Source organism: Sciurus carolinensis, chromosome 1 (assembly GCF_902686445.1).
Source record: "Sciurus carolinensis chromosome 1, mSciCar1.2, whole genome shotgun sequence".
Classification (NCBI taxonomy): Eukaryota; Metazoa; Chordata; class Mammalia; order Rodentia; family Sciuridae; genus Sciurus; species Sciurus carolinensis.
This window is the reverse complement of record NC_062213.1, coordinates 184,921,030-184,939,967: the sequence shown is the minus strand read 5'-3', so window position 1 is coordinate 184,939,967 and position 18,938 is coordinate 184,921,030. Positions and strand designations below refer to the sequence as shown.

The window sequence follows — 18,938 nt, the reverse complement described above, 5'->3', positions numbered from 1 at the left end:
CTTTGGGTACCAGGAATTGAATCCAGAGGTGTTAACCACTGGGTCACATCCCCAGCTCTTTTTCTATGTTTTGAGACAGGGTCTGTCTAAGTTGCTGAGGCTGATTTTGAACTTGCAATCCTGCCTCAGCCTTCCCAGCAGCTGGGATTATAAGCATGTGCCACCATGCCCAGCCCTATTCCTTATATTTAAATGACACTATTACATAGATAGCACTTAGAATTTTCTTCTGTCCATTGTAGTAAAATTTCTGCAGAAAAAAAAAAATAGTTTTCCTATTTCTTTAGGGAAATGTTTCTTTTTCTTTTGACAGTATGCATTACATGGCACCCTTTAAGTTTCTTTCACTGATTCTTTTTTAACCTGTCTTTTGAAAGGGAGCCATCTATCCTGGTCAAGTGTGTTACTCAACAGAACTTGTACATTTCTTTGGTTGAACTGCTTGCTCTTCTAGGAGGTGTTGAAATTCATTTCTGGGATTGTAAACTGGCAGTTAAATGGACGTATTATGGTCAGTTCTATTACCTGGTGCAGCCTGGCAGGATTATCATTCTTGGATAATTTAAGGTAGTTTGTGTCTCTCTTCCTAGCGTTGATCCATGAAAAACAAAATCGCCAGAGAGCACCTCCACTCTCAAAGCCACATTTATACCTACCGGGCGATCCACATCCTCCCCTGCAAAACAACTTTCCAGCTCCTTCTGGCTGTTTCCTGATTTGTCAAAACCTTAACTCTTGACAAAGGAATGCCCCCACCGCCGATGCTTATCCGAGTGGCTCCTTCAGGAGGCCAGCTCTTGCAGTGCAAGAACACAGCCCTTCCCTGCTGAAACTCACTGTTGCTGCTCAAAAAGAAACCTTCTGGAAGCTGCTGAACCCGCGGCCAGGACTTCTGACCAGAGCTGTGAACACAAGCTTCACTTCCAGTGCCTTCTGCCTCCTCCGGGCCAGCTGTTCACTTGCTGGCTGGAGGGAAGCGATGCTGACCCAGTGGGGCATTGCTGCCCTATGATGGGTCGGAAACTGCAGCAGGGGATTCTGGGCCACAGGCACAGCCAGTTGTTTTGTCTAGTCCAGCATCCTCCCAGGAAGACAAGCTCCGCTGGGCAGGGGATCTGGTTCATCAAAACTGTGCCCCTCCTCTCAGCAATCCTGCTGCCGGGTGACCAACATCTAAGAATGGAGTTTCCAGCTTGCCCTCTGCGTTAATCATTAGGAAGTTAAAAGTCAACAAAGAAGGACTAATAGCTGAATATGAGTTTTATGGCATTAGGAACAGAAATCAGAGTATCCCAGAGCAAGAAGTTCTCCACCCTCCGTGTATTCTGAGTCACTCCCCCATACAGTCAGCCATCCTGTATCCTTGTCCCTATTGAATTTGTGTGCAAGAAACAGAACTTGCTTGTTCTGAGGGTAACCAGGATCCCTAGATGGTCATGCTAGGCCTTTCTCTGCTTTTCCTGTTAATTTATCCTCTTCATTGCCACCACGCTTGGTCCTGAAGCAGAGACATCACGGCGTCACCCCAGACCAGGGGAGTTCCAGACACCACCGTACGCATCTGCAACTTAGCCCCTTCCCTCCGCCCTGCGTGGTTCTTTAAAGCACAGCTAAAATAGCACTTCCTCTCTGTAGCAACCCACCCCCCAACTGCCACCTAGAATTATGAAATGTCTTCCCAGATGCTCCTCTATTGTGTTTGGTATGTAATTCTACTATAGCATTTATCACATTATGTTAAGAGTCTGAAGCACACACTGTAGGTTAGCTCATCTGTACTACATTTCCGAACCTCTCATCTGTCTCCACTGTTGAGACTGTGAAAGCAAAGCAAAATTGATTTCTCACTTTTCCTCAGCCAGGTGTGGCAAGTTTTGACAAATTAGATAAACAAGATGTCTCTGGGGATGGTGGTTCTACCCAAGTAAACACGCAAACCCCCAAAAGGAGAGAGTTCTGTGCACTTCCCTCTTCCCTCCTCTTTTATTTTATTATTTTATTTCTATCTTCTTTTTTTAGATGAGAACACAGACATAACGTCAGGAGCTGTGGCAGCTAGCTGGGTAACCATGAGGACAACAGCCTCAGGATGGGGGAGGGGCAGAGGAAAGATCATGGCGCCCTGAGCAGCTAGCTGGATGAGGTCCAGATGGGAACTTCAGACTCTTGTTCCAGGAGAAAAAGTTTTTCTATTGCCTTTCCTAACTGATAAAATTTCTCTCAATACTGAGACCTTCAAGGGAAAGATGATCTCTCATTTATTTTTATCACTTCAGTCTGTGCTGAGTAAATATTCCAAATTTTTGACTTGAACTGAACGTTGTTACTGTTTTAGAAATGTTCTCATGGCTCCTTGTGACACTGGGGAATCTATCTGGAGTTCTCGTGTTGGCCCTCAGGGTGCCGCTGAGACCCCTCTTCTCCCAGCAGCCTTCTCCGCCCCCTCGCGGCCCCAGAAGGCCAAACGAGTTCTCTTTCATGATTGCCCCACATTCACGCCTTCGCTCCCTGACCTCCAGGATGGTCTGGTGCCTCCAGGAGGGACTTCCCTCTCTCTTCAGTTGCTGAAGGACTGCGTGGCTCCCACTTACTGCATTGTCTCGGAGGTCCCTGTGTAGCTCCCCACTGGGATGTGAGCCCCTGGAAGACAGCACCTGGCCTCACCTTCTCTTTGGGGGACTATTGCACAGTATGACACAGTCCCTGGCACAGTCCCTGGCACAGAGGAGGCATCTGACACCTACTCTGTTAGATGGAACAAGACCAGGCCAGAGGGCAGACTGAGAAGAGCAACAATGGGGAGGCAGAGCGGATTCAAGACCCACACCCCTCCCTGGGTAATTGTTTCCAGGCCTCGGTGATCTGGTCCATAAAATGGGGGTAAGCCACTGTAAGAACCTGGTGCGCTGTAGATATTCGAGAAAGGTTGGGTAGAGAAGAAGGATCCAGAGTTCCTTTCTTCCCTTTCTTCTCCAATCTTCATCTGAGCTGGTTCACAACCACCCACTCCACTGGAGATGGAGAAGGGTCTCGTCTGGGCCTTCTGGGTTCTATGTGCTCATGACCCAGGCGAAGAGGCGTGGGGGGCTCTGCTCTGCAACCTGCCGCCTGCTGACAGGCCTGAGCGGAGTTTGTAGGTCCACCTGTCCCTTTCCTGGTACTCAAGCAGGAGCACCAAGTTGGTCTAAAGATGCCCCGTGGGCTAAAGGGAAGGTCTGCTGGTCCCCCAACTCTTAACTGACACACTCAGTAAGGGACGTAATTCCAGCTTGGGCCACTCCCGGAGAGAGGCTGGCCATTACCTGCAGGCACCCGCTGCCTCTCCTGGGTACTCTTGGAAGGCACTATCCTTGCCCAGCTTGTTAGGGTGAACCTGGCCCAGATTCCTCAGGTCACTTCCAGAGCTTGGTCTGGGTGGGGACAGTGTGGAGAGAGGCCCCTGGAAGCCTTCTCCTGTCTGTAGCCCTGGGAACAGTCTCAGGGGCTGGTCTGTTGCTGTCCCAAGGTCACCCCTCAAGTCCTCGTCTGGCACGCCTGCTCCTACCCAACAACACAGCAGCCAGCACCTGTCACTCTAGCCTACAGGCTGCTGTGCACAGAGGATGCCCGTGGGAGGGTGAACTGAACAACTCTCTACCCTGCTTCTGGTGCCAGCCGCTCTCCTAAGTGACTCACTTAATCCCCATGACGACTTGGCGGTCGGCATTGTCTTCATCACCATTTTGCAGACAGGAGGACTGAGGCACAGAAGTGGCTACGAGGCTACGTGGCTAAGGAGATGCAGGCAGGCTGTAGGGGGTCCAGCTCTCAGCTAGGACTTGAGGCTGCATGAACAAAACTCATGGGACATAAGGAATCCAGCCGAATAATCAAAGCTGATGACAAACAAGTGACATTGTAAAACCAAACACCAAGAGAGATGCAAGACGATGACTCTGATAAAAACAAAAGCAGATTGTTGAGTCCAGGCCTGAGCAAAGGGAAAGAAAAACAGAAGTGAGGGTTCCAGAATGAGGGGCGGGGTACACGCCAGGATGATCGCCTTCCAGGATCACATGAACAGAAACACCCGACCACCGGCAGATGGGAGACAGGGCAGAGAACTTTCAACCAGAGGCGGAAGCCGAAGCCAGTTGAAGCAGATCAGCAGCCAACAAGGGGAGTCAAAACTAAAGTCGTAAAGAGGCAGAATCCATTTCATTTGAAAGCAATCATAATAACGTTTGATGTGAGAGAAATATAGAACTGGGTACTCTCACGCTCTTAAGCAGCCACAGAAGATAAACACAACAGAGTTTCAGAACGTAGAAAAGGCCGGATGCAGTAAAAGTTTTAAAGAAAATTAAAGAGATCATTTAACCACCATCCTACAGCAGCTACAACCACTATAAGCCCTTAGTAACTTTAAAGAAAAACCCTTTGATATCCTAAGGTTTAAAGGAAAACTAAACCAAAATGATAAACTATTTAGAAATGAGCCCAGGTAAACGCACTATGTGAATAAGACCAACTAACCCAAAGAAGGATGGATAAGAACTGGATGCATCCATTAAATATCCTTTGTCCATCAAATTGGTAAAGATGCAAGATTTGGACAACTGTAGCCAGGCCATGCGGGAAGCCTGGTCCCGTAAACCTTTGGTGCACTTGTAAGTTGCTGTAGTATCTAGAGGGAAATTTGAGGTCATGCATCAAAATTGGCATTCTAAGAATAGTCCTTAAGGAAATGATTGGACAGCTGTTTCAAGATTCATGTAGAAGGATGTTCATTGGAGTTAAAATCTGAAAATATTCACTTTGTCAATAGGGAAGTATTAAATAAGTGATGGTCACAACAGAATTCTGTTGAGCCATCAGACAGGCTGAGGCAGATCTATATGTATTGACATAATAAGATGATGCTGTATGATTAAGTAGTAAAACTAAAAGCAAGTCTCTGAGTCATGTGTTGGGATGATCTTGTTTTAGGAACCATGCTTACTGAATTTGCTTTATGCATTTATTGATGCACCAAGTGTCTGAAGGAATTAGTAGAACATCCAGATACCAACGGTTTCCTCACGTGGGTGTGTGGGAGAGTTGGATGACAGAGTAAGACGGGCCCGACTTTGGATGTATACTTTATCACCTTCGATACTATTGCATTTTGACGTCTTAAAAATGCAGGCCTATTTTTGTACATAGAAGAATTCTATAAATATAGTCCCAGTTTTTTAAAAAAATGACTAAATAAGGACTCAAGCACAAAAGGTGTCTTTTCATGTCTGTGTGATGATTAGTTCCCTTAACTTTACTGCTGGTCCTTGAAGGGAGGGGAGGGTATTGGGGGGAGGGAAGGAGAGGAAGAAGAGAGTGAGATGGGGAAGAGAAGTGGAGGGAGAGAGGGAGGAAGGAAGAAGGAGAAAGAGGGGAGAGAGGGCAGGAGAGAGGAAGGGAGTGGGCACCCACAAGAATGCAGGAGGGTGCCTTCTGCACCCACTGGAGGAGGGGGTGAGTGCCTGGCACCTCTGTCTCCACTCCCGGCTCGCAGTGCAGACCTCTGCCTACTTAGCTCCCTTGGGGTGTCTGTGGCCCCAGAGAGCATTCCTGGTGGGAATGGATGCTCTCTTCACACCCTGTTTCCCATCTGGGGTCCCCAGGCACACTCAGCAGGTCCCAGGCTTCCATGTTTCTCCCCACATTACTCTGGGAGAGAGCATTTCCTGGTTGGTTTTGATCCCAGCCTCCTCCCCCCACACCGCTGGCCTTTTTCATTAGTGAAGATGTCCTCACCTCTACCCAGACCCCCCTTGGTTTATTTCTGTGCTTTCCTTGTATCTGCTGCCCCCAGATCTGCTCTGCTCTCCTCCAAACCTGGTCCTAAGCCTTGATTCCCAGAGGAAAGCCGTGGGACCTTTAAGGAATGCCAGTATGGTTTTGTCATGGCGGTCATTCTTTTCTTTGGACAAATACTTGCCCAAGTATTTGGCAATGAAGTATCATGATGCCCACAATGTACCTTTGAATGATTCAACCAAAAAGAGGGAAGAAAGGATTAGAAGAGAAGAAGAAAGGAGAGAAGGCACCTCTGGGCAAAATGTGGGCATCCCTGCACCTTGGTGGTGGGCAGACAGGAGCTTGGAAGACTGTTCCTCCAGCCTTTCTGCATATTTTACCTATTGTCTGTTACACAGCAGAAAATGGGGAAAGTGAAGAAACCTCTATTTACATATGTGCTAAGGAGAATGAGCTCAGTTGGTGTGACTGCTTAAATGTCCCCTGGATTTGTCCCTTCCTCCCCATCTCCATGACCTCTACCATGCCTCCTTATGGAGCTCCCAGGCCCAGGCCACCCCATCCAGTCCATTCTCCAGGAAGCTGCCGGAAGCTGTCCAGGCCCACAGCCCTCCATGCTCTGGCTGTACCGGTTCTGCCAACTCCAACCCCCCGCAGCTGTGGCCACCCACCAAATATAGGTGATCATCTAGTCCCAGGAACCATTTCTAGCTCCTCCAGGCTTCCTCTGCAGAGATGGCCTTCCCCACCAGCCAGCCTTCCTCTTGGTCTACCTGGAAACCTCCTGGCCATCCTACAGGACTCTAGTGCCTCCAGAATGTTGTCAGGGTTGCCCCAAAGCCAGGATGAGACATTGAGGGTTTGCTCTGTGGCGTGGCCTGGGCTTCATGGGGTGCCCCACGGAGCTTCTGATCAGAGGGTGAATGGATCAGCTGTGCTTCCAGAAGCTCATCCCAGCAGTGCAGGATGACAGTGTCTATGAACTCATCTCCCTAGTGGTACAAACTCCCTAGGAGCACCTCTGGCCTCATTCGTACAGGGTGCAGCTCAAAACTTGCACACTACAAACACATAATACATTTCTTAAATTTTAATTAAACTGAGTCTAGGGATGTGGGCACACCAGTGAGTCTATGTCTATATCTCTTGTAAAAACAACCCTGTTGAGCCAGTCCTAGCTGAAAACTCTCAAGGACTGGGTTCTACTTCTGGCAAACAATTCTGCTCCTTTTCTTGGTTCCATCATTATTCCAAATCCTCAAGACTTCCTTCCTGGATGGCTGGGACAGACTCCTGAGGGTTGCTTTCTCATGGGCTCTCTGCCCTACAAATAACCCTGGTAGTCTAACCCTGCTCAAGAACCCACCATGACTCCTGCTTATTTACTGGCATTGAAGATCCTCCATAAGCAGACCACACTCTCGTCCTTATCCACACGCATCCCTTGCTCCAGCCAGACTAGTTACCCCACAGTTCCCTTGTTCAATTCTCCTGTCACACCTCCACGCATGCTGCTACTCCAACCTACTCTTTATCTGCTAGCTCACCTGAACCACACAGCTCAAGGCCCAGTTTTGCACGCAGTGAGATATGGTGAGAAGATTCAGATTCGCATCCTGAGCTGTCTGCCTCCTCGTGCAACTTAGACACGCTTTCTTTTGGAATCTCAATTTTCTCATGTATAAAATGGGAATCATAATAATGTCCGTTTCATATCAGGGTGTGCTGTTATTATCTCTAGGGCTACCGTGAGAGTGGATGAGATGGGTCCTAACTCGAGAAGTGCTAATGTTTCTCTCCTCACCAACTCCTTGGAATCCCAAAAAGGAATTCCTGTTAGTCAGGAGCTCGTGTGGGAAGGAAGGTGTACTTGGAGGGAGAACTACCAAGTACCAAGCACCACTGGGCTTCTGTTACTTACTCCCTCCCTGCAAAACCCAAAATACAAGCATTTTTGCCCTCATTTGACAGATGAGGAAACACCAAGAAATGGAAGCAGCCTGCCTGGGATCATACGCCTCTGAGCTGACTTTCACTGACTATCAGAGGATCAGGCACAGGTGCCATGATCAAGCCTCCACTATGTGCCAAATGCTGGACGGAGTCCATCACAGGAGTGTGTCATTCAAGTGCTGTGTCCCCAGACCTGTGCTTTATAGAAGACGGTGAGATACCCAGAGGTTAAGGGACTTGACTTCTCTAAAGTCCTACAGACGGTGAGTAGAAAGGCTGGGATTCGAGCTGGGGCTGTATGGCTCCAAGCCCGTCCCTCCACAGATCGACTTATTTTTTGCACTTGTACTGCAGCCCTGGGAGGCTGACACCAAGCCTCTCCAGGTTTTCCATGGGCAACAGCCCAACCCAGGAGTTATGGCAACCATCCTCGAATCCAAGGACCTCCATGAGAGGCAGAAGGGACCAGGCATGAGCTGGGCAGCCTGGCGATGATGCTGGCGATCAACAAAGACAGCAGGGGTCATTCTGGCAGCCCGACACTTACCCAATGGTGCAGCCAGCATCTGCTTCAACCGTCCAGATGCAGTTGAGGTTGTGTTCGTAAGGAGCTGGATATCCCGGCGACAGCACCTGCCCCGACACCTCTCCTTTCACTGTCCCTCCACACTCAGCTGAAAGAAATCCCGAAAGCATGAGTTCGTGGCGTGACCCAAACTGTCAGCAGTCACTCAGCAGTTCCTTTGGTGCCCAGGGGCCCCGAATCCCTCTCCTGTACTCCAGGATGTTGAGGCCAGCATACAGAAAGATTCCTGGGTGAGTCGTGTATGCAGAACCTAAGATGAGTTCTTGCTACTCAATAATTAAAAGACATAAAACCCAATTTAAAAATGGGTAAGGGATTTGAATAGACATTTCTCTGAAGGAGATAGGGGATGGCCAATATTCATGTACAAAGATGCTTAATATCATTGGGCATTAGGGGGATGCAAATCAAAATCACAATGAGATCTCACTACACAGCCGCTGAGATGGCTATAATAAAAGACAGACAATAACAGGTGTCGGTGAGGGTGTGGAGAACCCTCTTATTATGGACAGAAAAGGACAATGATGCAGAAACTTTGGAAAACAATTTGGTAATTCCTCAAGATGTTAAACACAGTTACCAAACAAGATCCAGCACTTCCGTGCCCAGGTACACACCCCAGAGAAATGAAAACACACACTGACACAAATACTTGGACACGAATGTTCATAGCTACATTATTCATGGCAGCTAATAAGTGGAAGCTACGCAAATGTCCATGAACTGAAGAAAGGACAGACAGAAGGTGGTAGATCTACACAACAAAATATTAGCCACAAAAAAAGAATAAAGTTCGGATACAACATAGATGAATTTTGAAAGCATACACTAAGTAAGAGACCAGACCCATAGGTGAAACATTGTGTGACTCCATTTATCGGAAATATCCAGAACAAATAAATCTATAGAGGTTGAAGGTACATTAATGGTTGCAAAGGACCTGGGGAAGTGGTGGGGAGTGCCTGCTAATGGGTACAGGGTTTCTTTATAGTGGGGAAAATGTTCCAAAATTAAAGTATTGATATAAGCACTTGATGCTTCCTCGGCTACGGGGAAGAATTGCAGCATGCACGCACATGAGTGAATTATCACTTAACACGTTAGTGAATTTGCAGACTGAGAAGATATTAAATTGTGCACTTTAAGTGGGTGAATAAGCCTTTTGGGACAAGGTCCACGGGTGTGAACCTGCCTGGCCACTCTCTGACCAAACTCCTCAGAGTCCTCTAGGGAGAAAATGCAAGCACTTGCTCCTGCTCTCCAACAGCAAAGGGACCTGTGCCAGCTTCCAGGAGAACAGAGGTCTCCTCCGGCTCAGAGGGCTGAAGCTGGAGGCAGGCGGCTGGCAGAGAGATGTGCATTCCCAGCCACAGTATCACCCAAATTGCAAGCTGGTGGCTCCCCCGGCCTTCTCCTTCCTCTCCCATGTCTGATCTGCTTCCAGGACCCAGTCCCTGAACTTCTGTGACACTTTGCACATGTGACTCTACTTTGTCCCTCTTCTAGAGTCTTGGCTCAGGCTCTTGCCGTCTCTCAACTGGCACAGTTGCCCACCCTCAGCAGTGCCACCAGAGGGATGGTTATGAAATGTAAACGTGTCGCTCATGCTTTAAATCCTCCTTCCCAGAATAAAGTCCAAACCCTCCCGGGGCTCCCTTTGCCCCACTCCCAGCCCACGAACCCCTGGGTCTAACTGAGTCTGACAGGCTCCACTCGCCCAGGCAGCTGGGCCTCCTCATTCTGCTACCTGGACTGACAAGGTGACACACATCCTCCCTTGAAACCTCTCGCAAGACCCCTCCCTTCCCGGGGTAGTGCTGACACTGTCTTGCTTTGCGTCGCCATTGTAATAGGAATGGCTTTTTGTCATAAGAGGTATAGCCTGTTATCAACGTAATGTCAATCTCCTGCACAAGACTATAAGCTCCTTGGCTGCAGGGACCTTGTCTTACTCATGTTTGCCCATCAAGTGCCTACTATGGAGTCTGGCACAGTGTAGAGGCTTAATAAATGTTCATTGAATGAATGGGCGGATGATTGAACAATGAAAGAAGCTTATTGCTTCCTGAGGAAAGTTATGCATGGGGCTGAGTCGAGGGAGCTTGAGTGAAAGCCAAGAGGAAGAGATTTGTGGCAGTGCTGTTTGGGGGAGGGAATCATTGATAGTGAGATGGTAGAAGCCATAGGAGAAAATGGGATCAAAGTCCCAGGTAGGAGACTGACCTTCACTTGTTGCTGTTGAAGACTCGTCAAGCATCTCATGGACCCCAAGGCTTCATATGGGATCATATGTAGGAGGAACCACCTACCATGAGTGTGCTCAGGAGACCAGACCCTTTGCTCGCGGTGGGCCCTCCTCCCATGGTACCTTGGGGCTGGAGGTGACAACCTGACTGGAAGGAGCCAGGATGAATGGGCACAAGACAGGGAGTCCAGGAGAGGATGGACTAAGCCTGCTGGCCCCACCAATGGAGGAGGGAACTGGAAAAGTGGCAGGATATCCTCTCTGTCCCTGGCCAGAACCTCCTTCTGTATTCCCAGGGAAGCATGTCCCGCTTCCCAGTAAGTGAATGTTTAGAGGCAGCCGTGCTGGGAGCGCTTCCACAGGAATACCACTGCTTCTTCTGTCCCCCGCGGGATCACTTTGTCTGAGGTCTGGCAGGTGGGCAGGAGGGCGCCGAGCAGGCCAGCTTGCTGAGGATTCACCCACAAGATGTAAGATTCTATTCTTTTTTTGTGTGTGGGGGGGTAACTGGGGATTGAACTCAGGGGCACTCAACCACTGAGCCACATCCCCAGCCCTTTTTTGTATTTTATTTAGAGATAGGGTCTCAGAGTTGCTTAGGGCCTAACTAAGTGCTGAGGCTGACTTTGAACTCATGATCCTCCTGCCTCAGCCTGCAGAGACCCTGGGATTACAGGTGTGCTTCCTGTCTTTCCCTCCTTTCTGTCCTGGAGCCCTGGCTGCATGTTTGGGCTGCAGAGTCTACTCATCAATGAAGCTAGTAGTCACCCCTGGCAGAGCATGCTGCAGCCTATCACGATGTGACATATTTGAAAATATTCAGACATAACCCCAAATCCACAGCCTCACCCTGTTAAAAGCAGAGGGGGCATGATGGACTTCCGTGGAGAAGGCCTCCAGGGCTCACAGTAGAAATATTCTTATCAGCCTGAGTGACTCCTCTAAGTCTAGTCCAATGGGTATATTTGATGGTCAAGGGAATCTTACAGTAAATCCTTTCTGCAAAGCAAATAATTTCCTTATAAGGTGACTCATCATCCCTCCCTGACATGCCTCTGCTTGCTGGAGCTCCCCGGCCTGTGGCCTCATACTGCTGTCTGTGTAGGCATGTGTCTCCCTGGCCTGGGCGCTCTGTTCTCTGCATTCCTAGGGCTGAGTGTAGGGTTTGACATGTGAATAAAAGAAAGGAATGAAAAGAGGGATGACGGGAGAAAGAGAAGGGACATGCCTAGAGACCAGGCCAACCTCCAGGACAAAGGAAGAGGAAGACCCTGGAGGCTCCTTACAGGCCAGGGCCCTGGTCTTACCTTTGGACTTAAAATTCTCACCTGGATTCTCTGTTGCATATTCCTGTTGAAGATCCTGTTAAAGTGTAGCTACTTGGGGGAAAATGACCAACTGTGGCCATTGACACTTCCCACAGTGTTGTCCGCAGGTGCTGCAGGTGCTCAGGCTAGGAAGTCCACCTCCCTGCTCGGCCCCTCCCACTGGTGAATGCTTACGCACACCTCCTTCCAACTCTGAATTGCTAAACTCCTCCTCTGCCCCAACACATTGCACACCACTTTTTTAAAAAAAAATTTTTAGTTGTAGGTGGACACAATAACTTTCATTTATTTTTATGTGGTGCTGAGGATCGAACCCAGTGCCTCACACGTGCTCGGCGAGTGCTCCACCACTGAGCCACAACCCAGCCCGCACACTATTCTTTTGAGAGCACTCATCTTGTGTGATAATGATCTGCTTAGGCGTCTTTTCTCCTTGCTCCCTGAGGGCAGGAAACAGACTTCCTTCTTCCTCTGCCTCCATATACCCAGGTGTACACCGGCCCAATTGCGGGGTTTGGGAGCACTGACATGCGTGCCCAGTGGCTGTTTTGTTCTTATGAGGTCAGCCAGTGCTGCACAGATGCATTGGCCTGATGCGGGATGTGGGGAAGGGAGCAGAGGGCGGGACCCGGCGCTAGGAAGCAGGACGAGACAGTGTGCTAGGAATCCTGATTAACAGGGAGGTGAAAAGCCTAGACACACAGAGAGTCTGATTTTGCCTATTTTGCACTTCTGCTCCAGGCTACGGTGGCTTGTCCTGGGACACATGCACACCGCCTTCAGAGATCCTCTGCCGGTATTTTAGAAGAACCAGAGTCTCAAGAAGGCAAAAGCACCGATCATGTTCTTCAGGGTGAGATCAGCGCTCGTTCATTGTCTTACTGTGTCTTTCAACATCCCCGCCGAAAAGGGAGCACGGGCCTCATTTTACCCACAGGTAAACGGAGACCTGTAGTGAGTGGGAGACTTGTTGGAGGGTTGGTATTGTAGGAAACCCTGGAAACCAAGCAATAGTCCCAACTCCCCCCTTTTAATGGACTCACCTACGCTTCCCCATCACCCTGAGGGCAGTACCTGGCTCTGGTTCTGCTTGCTAAATGTGTGATAATGACCGGCCACTGCCTGACTGTGTGGCCACAAAGGTGTAATGAGGTGTGAAAGCGAGGAAATGGGAAAGAGACGGCATGGAGCCATGAGGCCCATTAGCAGGAGGATCCAGTCCAGGCAGACAGTCACCAGGCCCTGGACACCCTCAGTGAGACCAGGGCTGGAGTTCAGGTGAGGTGAGACCAAGGGGCCCCTGAAGAGCAAGAGCATCCTACCGACACAGGTGGGCAGCGGCCGGTCCCAGGTCCTGCGCTCTCCGCTCAGACACAGCAGCTCCTGGCTGCCCCGCAGGCTATAACCAGGGTCACAGCTGAAGGACACGGAGCTGCCTGCAAAGTGACCTCCATCATGAACCTTGTAGCCAAACTGGGGGGTTCCTGGGTCTTCGCATTTGATGAGCTCAAAACCTGGGCAGAGATAAGAGGCAGAGTGAGCAAGATCCGTGGTGGCGGAAACCCAGCTTCCTCTCCTCCTTCAAGCCCACGTTCTCAGGGAAGGTGCCCGGCCACTGCTCCCGCCTCGGGATCCCTCTACAGTTCCAGGGAACATTCTTTCTCCTGTGCTTATATGTAAATGAGTCCAGCTTTTTAATCGCTTTCAGGTAGAGGGGCTGGATTTTCTATTTCTTTTGTTGGCCCCACGGCATTTTGCTAGGGAGCCGTTCCCTCCAATGTACTCTCTGAGACATTGTGATGGGACACGGTGATACGGAAAGTCACTTTAAATGTACGTTCAGAGGCCTCATTACGCCCTGTTTAAACACCGTCAGAAAAGGCAGGAGGAAGAAACGGACTCATACAGAACTACTGTGGGGCCTCCCATCTGCGGCCTCTCCATTGTTAATTTGCAGGAGTCTTAGGTAGGTTTAATCACCTGCATTTTACAACCCAGATCATTGACTTAGGAAGGTTAAATAAACTGTTCTAAACTCACGCGACTTTCAGATAATGGAAATGGAATTCAAATTTGAGTCTATTTAATTCTCCTGCACTGAGTCGCCTCGGAAATAGGTAAAGATCCCTTCGCCGGGTGGCCTGGTGTCAGGCAAGGGGAATCCTGAGTAGACACTGTTTATTTTTTAAACCCCTAATATATTTATTGAGACAAAATTCATAAATCATAATTCATCCATCTAAAGTGGTTCGGTCTTGTATCTATTCACAGAGCTGGGCAACCATTATCACTAACAGTTCTAGAACATTTTTATCACCTCAAAAAGCAGCATAGATGTATTTTTTCCTCAGGGCTCTCAGTAAATTTGTCTTCTGTCTCTATAGATTTGCCTGCTCTGGGCAGTTCATAAAAATGGAGTCATATACTATGTGGCCTTTGTAACTGTCTTCTTGGACTTTGTGTGATTTTTTTTCCAAGCCCCACTCATTTTGAAGCATGTATCATCACCACTTCATTTGTTTTTATGGTCATGTAATATTCCATTGGATGGACATACCACATTTTATTTAACCATTACTTAAATTGATGGAGACCTACTGGACTTTGAAATAGTCTATACGAGCATATTCTTGTGTCGACTGGGTAAACAGAAGCTCAAATAAATGAGTAAAATGAGAAAGCCCAACTTCATTGTCCATTCAGATGCAGGAAAGACTTACTGGAAAATTGTAGTTCAAAGCCCTTACTGGTGTTTTCAGCATCAGTGATGAAATCAAGCCACAGACTGCTGGATGTGCTGTTCAAAGTCACTCCCAGCATCTCGGAGCGGCTGAACACCCCCAGCAAACGGGCAGAGTTGTTGCTCCCATCGTAGACCTGGGCAGGAGAGATCCCAATCTGGTGACACCAGCATGGTCCAATTTTGGTCACACTGTCACACCCCTAGCCCACCTTCCCAGGTGTTAGCGCTGACAACCACCTTTAGATGGGTAGTTAATTGTTGTAAGCAAGTAGGATGGCAGAACGAAGCTGGAGGCTGAGCCACCATCTGGTTTCCCCTCCAAGTCAGTTCTGTGCCTAGCCCGTCTCCACTGTGAATCTAGTCTTTGGAAAGTGGTTGTTATTTTAACCCTCCAATGAAACCCGCCCCGGTCCCTTGATCCTCATATGGCACCAGTGTACTCTTCAGCAGCCAGGGGAGGCCAGGTTGGGACTGCCTGACTCCCCAGCCATCTGTTTCTGCAGACAGGCAGGGTGAAAGCATTCAATACCTCTACAGTCACTGTTGCTAAACAGTCACTCCTGTCCCTCCAGGAGAGGTGACGACCTGACCATCCTCCCACCTGACTCCCATCTCACCATGGGGTGACCTGTCTTAAACACTCTACTGGACATGATCCCTGGGACACAGGCAGGATGGAGTTAAAATGGCCAGCAGGGCATGGTGACTTTCCCTTCTCCAAGTTCAGTCTCTGCCCCTTCCCCCTACAATGAGGGTTCCAGCGAGGGCCTGCTGGGCTTGCCAAGGGTGGCATGGCGCAGGCATCTGGCCTCCCTGATTCCCATCTGTCCCCGAACTTCTGAGCACCAGCAAAGACAACAATCATCAGAATAATGAACTGGCTCCCCAGGTTTTGAGGTTGCTGCTCCTTTCCAGATAATTGTACAAATAACAACAGAAGTCCTGATTGAGTGAAAGAACCCCTGGTGCTTTAGTAAATATCAAAGATGGGATCTATGGGTGGGTGATGAATATTTGTGTGTGGTGCACAATGTGGAGCCAGCTGCCAGCAAATTGGAACAATATTTCCATCCAACTATTTATGAAGCAGAGCTTTGTAAAAGAAGTCATCCTTCAAGCTAACAGTGCTGTATATTACAGAGATTCATTTAGGCTACTGGGAGCCTCAAGTCTCTTTCCAGATCTGATGTGCAGTTGGTTTATATTATTGAAATACTGAGAGGATCCTGGAGTCCAAACGACATGAAGATGCCACCAATTCAAGAGTTTAGCCCATGACTGTATCCAAATTGTTACAAAAATATTTTTACCTATGGAGACATACATTTGAATTCATGGATCAAGGTAATTATCAACAGTTGCTAACATCACAATAAGGAAGAAAATCAGACTTCATGAGCCTTCTTAATGGCAGACAGATCACCACCTATGGAATCACCTTGCCAAAGAGTCAAACCTGATCAGATCAAGCCCCTGGATCCAATTCCCATCTTTTAGGACATACCGAGGAAGGAGGAACTCAAGAAACAATACCCTGGGCTGGAAGTCAGCAGAGTCCAGAGTGTGAAAAATTCCACTGAACAAATGGCCAGATTTTTTAAACAAATAAATTGCAAGAGCAAAGAGAAAAAGAGATGTAGGGAGAAATCTACAGGTTAACAAACACACGAGATAACTAATTTAATGATGTCCAATGGACCTTAGAGACTGATTCGAATAAACTGTAAATTTAAAAAACACTATGACATTTATGAGCTCATTAGAAATTTGAGCACTCCCTGGATATATGATGGTCTTAAGAAATGATTGCTAATTAATAAGTATAATGGGTACAGGATATTTTCTTTAATTTTAAAGCATAATTCATTCTCATTTGTTGAGAACAAAAATGTTATTTGTATCATTACAATAAAATATGCATTGCAGAAAAACTTACAGCACAGAAAACACAGAGAAAAGAAAAACAACTTTTAGTACTTGCTGGATTTTGGTATAATCCTTCCAGGCTTTGTCCTATGCATTTCTTCCCTTACATAGATTTATTAATATTTTTTTATTTTATAAAAACAAGATCAAACTAGCAATACAGTAGGCAACTCTTTCACTTAATATAATGTGCATATTTTTCAAGTCATTAAGCATTTTTTCATAACGGCAATTAAATAGCTGTAGGGATTTCCATCATAACATGAAGCCAAACCACAATGCAATTATTTGCACAACAATGTACAGAATATGTGCCCAGACACTCCGAAAATATATGGTAAATAAATAAACTGATGTTTCCTTTAGTATTTGGGGAGGGAAGATACTGGAGATTAATCCCAGGGGTGCTTTACCCCTGAGCTACATCCTCAGCCCTTTTTTATATTTTATTTTGAGATGGGGTCTCGCTAAGTTATTTAGGGTCTTGCTAAATTGCTGAGGTTGGCTTTGAACTCACAATCTCTGGTCTCAGCCTCCTAAGCCACTGGGATTACAGGCACGTGCCATTGCCCCTGGTTTCTTCTAGCATTTTCATTTTTAAATCCACCTGGAATTTATTTTGGCCTATAATATAAGAGTCTACCTTTATTCCCTAGTTGGTTAGTCATCTAACAAAAGCCTGTTGGTATTTCACCTAATACCGATTTTAAATTCATATGTAATTACATACATGTGGTTTGTCTGTGAACTTCGTATTCGTCTGCATTTGGCTATTTGTCTGTTCCTGTGCATGACCCACACTGCTTTAGTTTCTGTAACTTTATAACAGATTTAAATATGTAGTAAGAAAGTCTTTGTCTTCTTTTAACCTATAAAAAAAATTCTCTCCTATTTACTCGTCTAGATAAACTCAAGAATTTCCCCAAATTAAAAAAAAATGAAGTAAACATCCAAAAAAGAAAACTTGTGTCTTCTGAGTTACATTAAAATGTATGGATTGATTTGAGAAAAATGCACCTGTGGGATGGATCTTCTGATCCATATTCATGGTGTCTGACTCTATTTAATCAAGTTGTCATTTAGGTCTCAGTGAATTTCTCTACTTATTCTTGGGTATTTTTATATTTTTGATTGCTTTTGGGAATTGAGTCTTTGCACACATTTATTTCCTCACAGGCTGTTGCTGGATGATCCGGTTCATCAGATACGCAGGTGAGGGGAACATCTCCCTTGGGAATCCAGGAGGCTCTACCCACGTCCGCCACATCTAAGAAGGCAGGTCAGCAAGGCAGCTGGTTTCCATGTGGACATGTAAGTGATGGTGCAGGCATTATCGTTTCCATGAGCACGACTGTCATTCCCTTGCACATGTGTGCTTGAGCTCCTCAGTGAGAGGAAGCTGGTTGAGGGAAGACGCATCTTCAGCTTTGCTAGATACTTCCAGATTATTCTCTGAAGAAGAGGAATACCAATCAATACCATCCCATAGCATCGGATGGCTGTTTTATATTGGGGGAGGGAGCAGGTATCAGGGATTGAACCCAGGGGCACTTGACCACTGAGCCGTATCCCAGCCCTATTTTGTATTTTATTTAGAGACAGGGTCTCACTGAGTTACTTAGGGCCTCACTTTTGCTGAGGCTGACTTTGAACTCACGATCCTCCTGCCTCAGATTCCCAAGCTGCTGGGATTACAGACATGTGCTACCATACCCAGCTTTTGGATGGCTGTTTTTATCACTTTATATCCTCACCAATACTTAGTATTTCCAGGCATAATTTTTTTCCAGTTCGATGGGTACAAAAAGGTATCTCATTCTAATTTGTATTTCCTTGATTCTCGCTGAAGCTGTGCAGTGGTAATCGAGTATCAACCTTTCTGCTCTTCTTTTCTGTGAGTGGCTGGTTCAAAGCTTCTGTTCATCAATTGGTGAAGAACATCTCCCTGCATTGATTTTAGTTATATCGCCTTTAAAATAACATTTTATAATTTTTTCAGTGAAGATTATCCACATTTTTGAGGGTTTATTCCTAGTTGACTTAAGTTTTTATTTCTATTATGAATGAGATTTCCCTCCCTGATTACATCTTATAATTGATTGTAGAAACACCAGCTGCTTTACTGAATTGTCTTATCCGTTCTCATGGCTTATTTGTTGATTCTTTTGTATTTTCTAAATAAAAGAGACAATTTCCCATATTTCTGTATGTTTCTCTCTGTATGTTCATTTGTATAGACTAGATCTATAAATAGTTTTTATAGTTTCCTTTTCGTTTTTGTGCATAATTGTATGGACTCGGATCATCAGGACAATGCTGGTCACTGGTGATGGCAGAACCACTGGTCTCAGGCTTGATGTCACTGGAAATCTTCAGGAA

General features: G+C 47.0%; 1 protein-coding gene across 1 annotated transcript in view; it reads right to left on the bottom strand.

Annotated features, from left to right (window-relative positions):
- Csmd2 (CUB and Sushi multiple domains 2) overlaps positions 1-18,938 on the bottom strand; it is a 553,852-nt gene that overhangs the window by 148,575 nt on the left and 386,339 nt on the right. Inside the window, 3 exon segments of the mRNA XM_047516471.1 lie at positions 8,276-8,402; positions 13,213-13,404; positions 14,611-14,767. Coding sequence (XP_047372427.1) covers positions 8,276-8,402; positions 13,213-13,404; positions 14,611-14,767 — 476 coding nt within the window.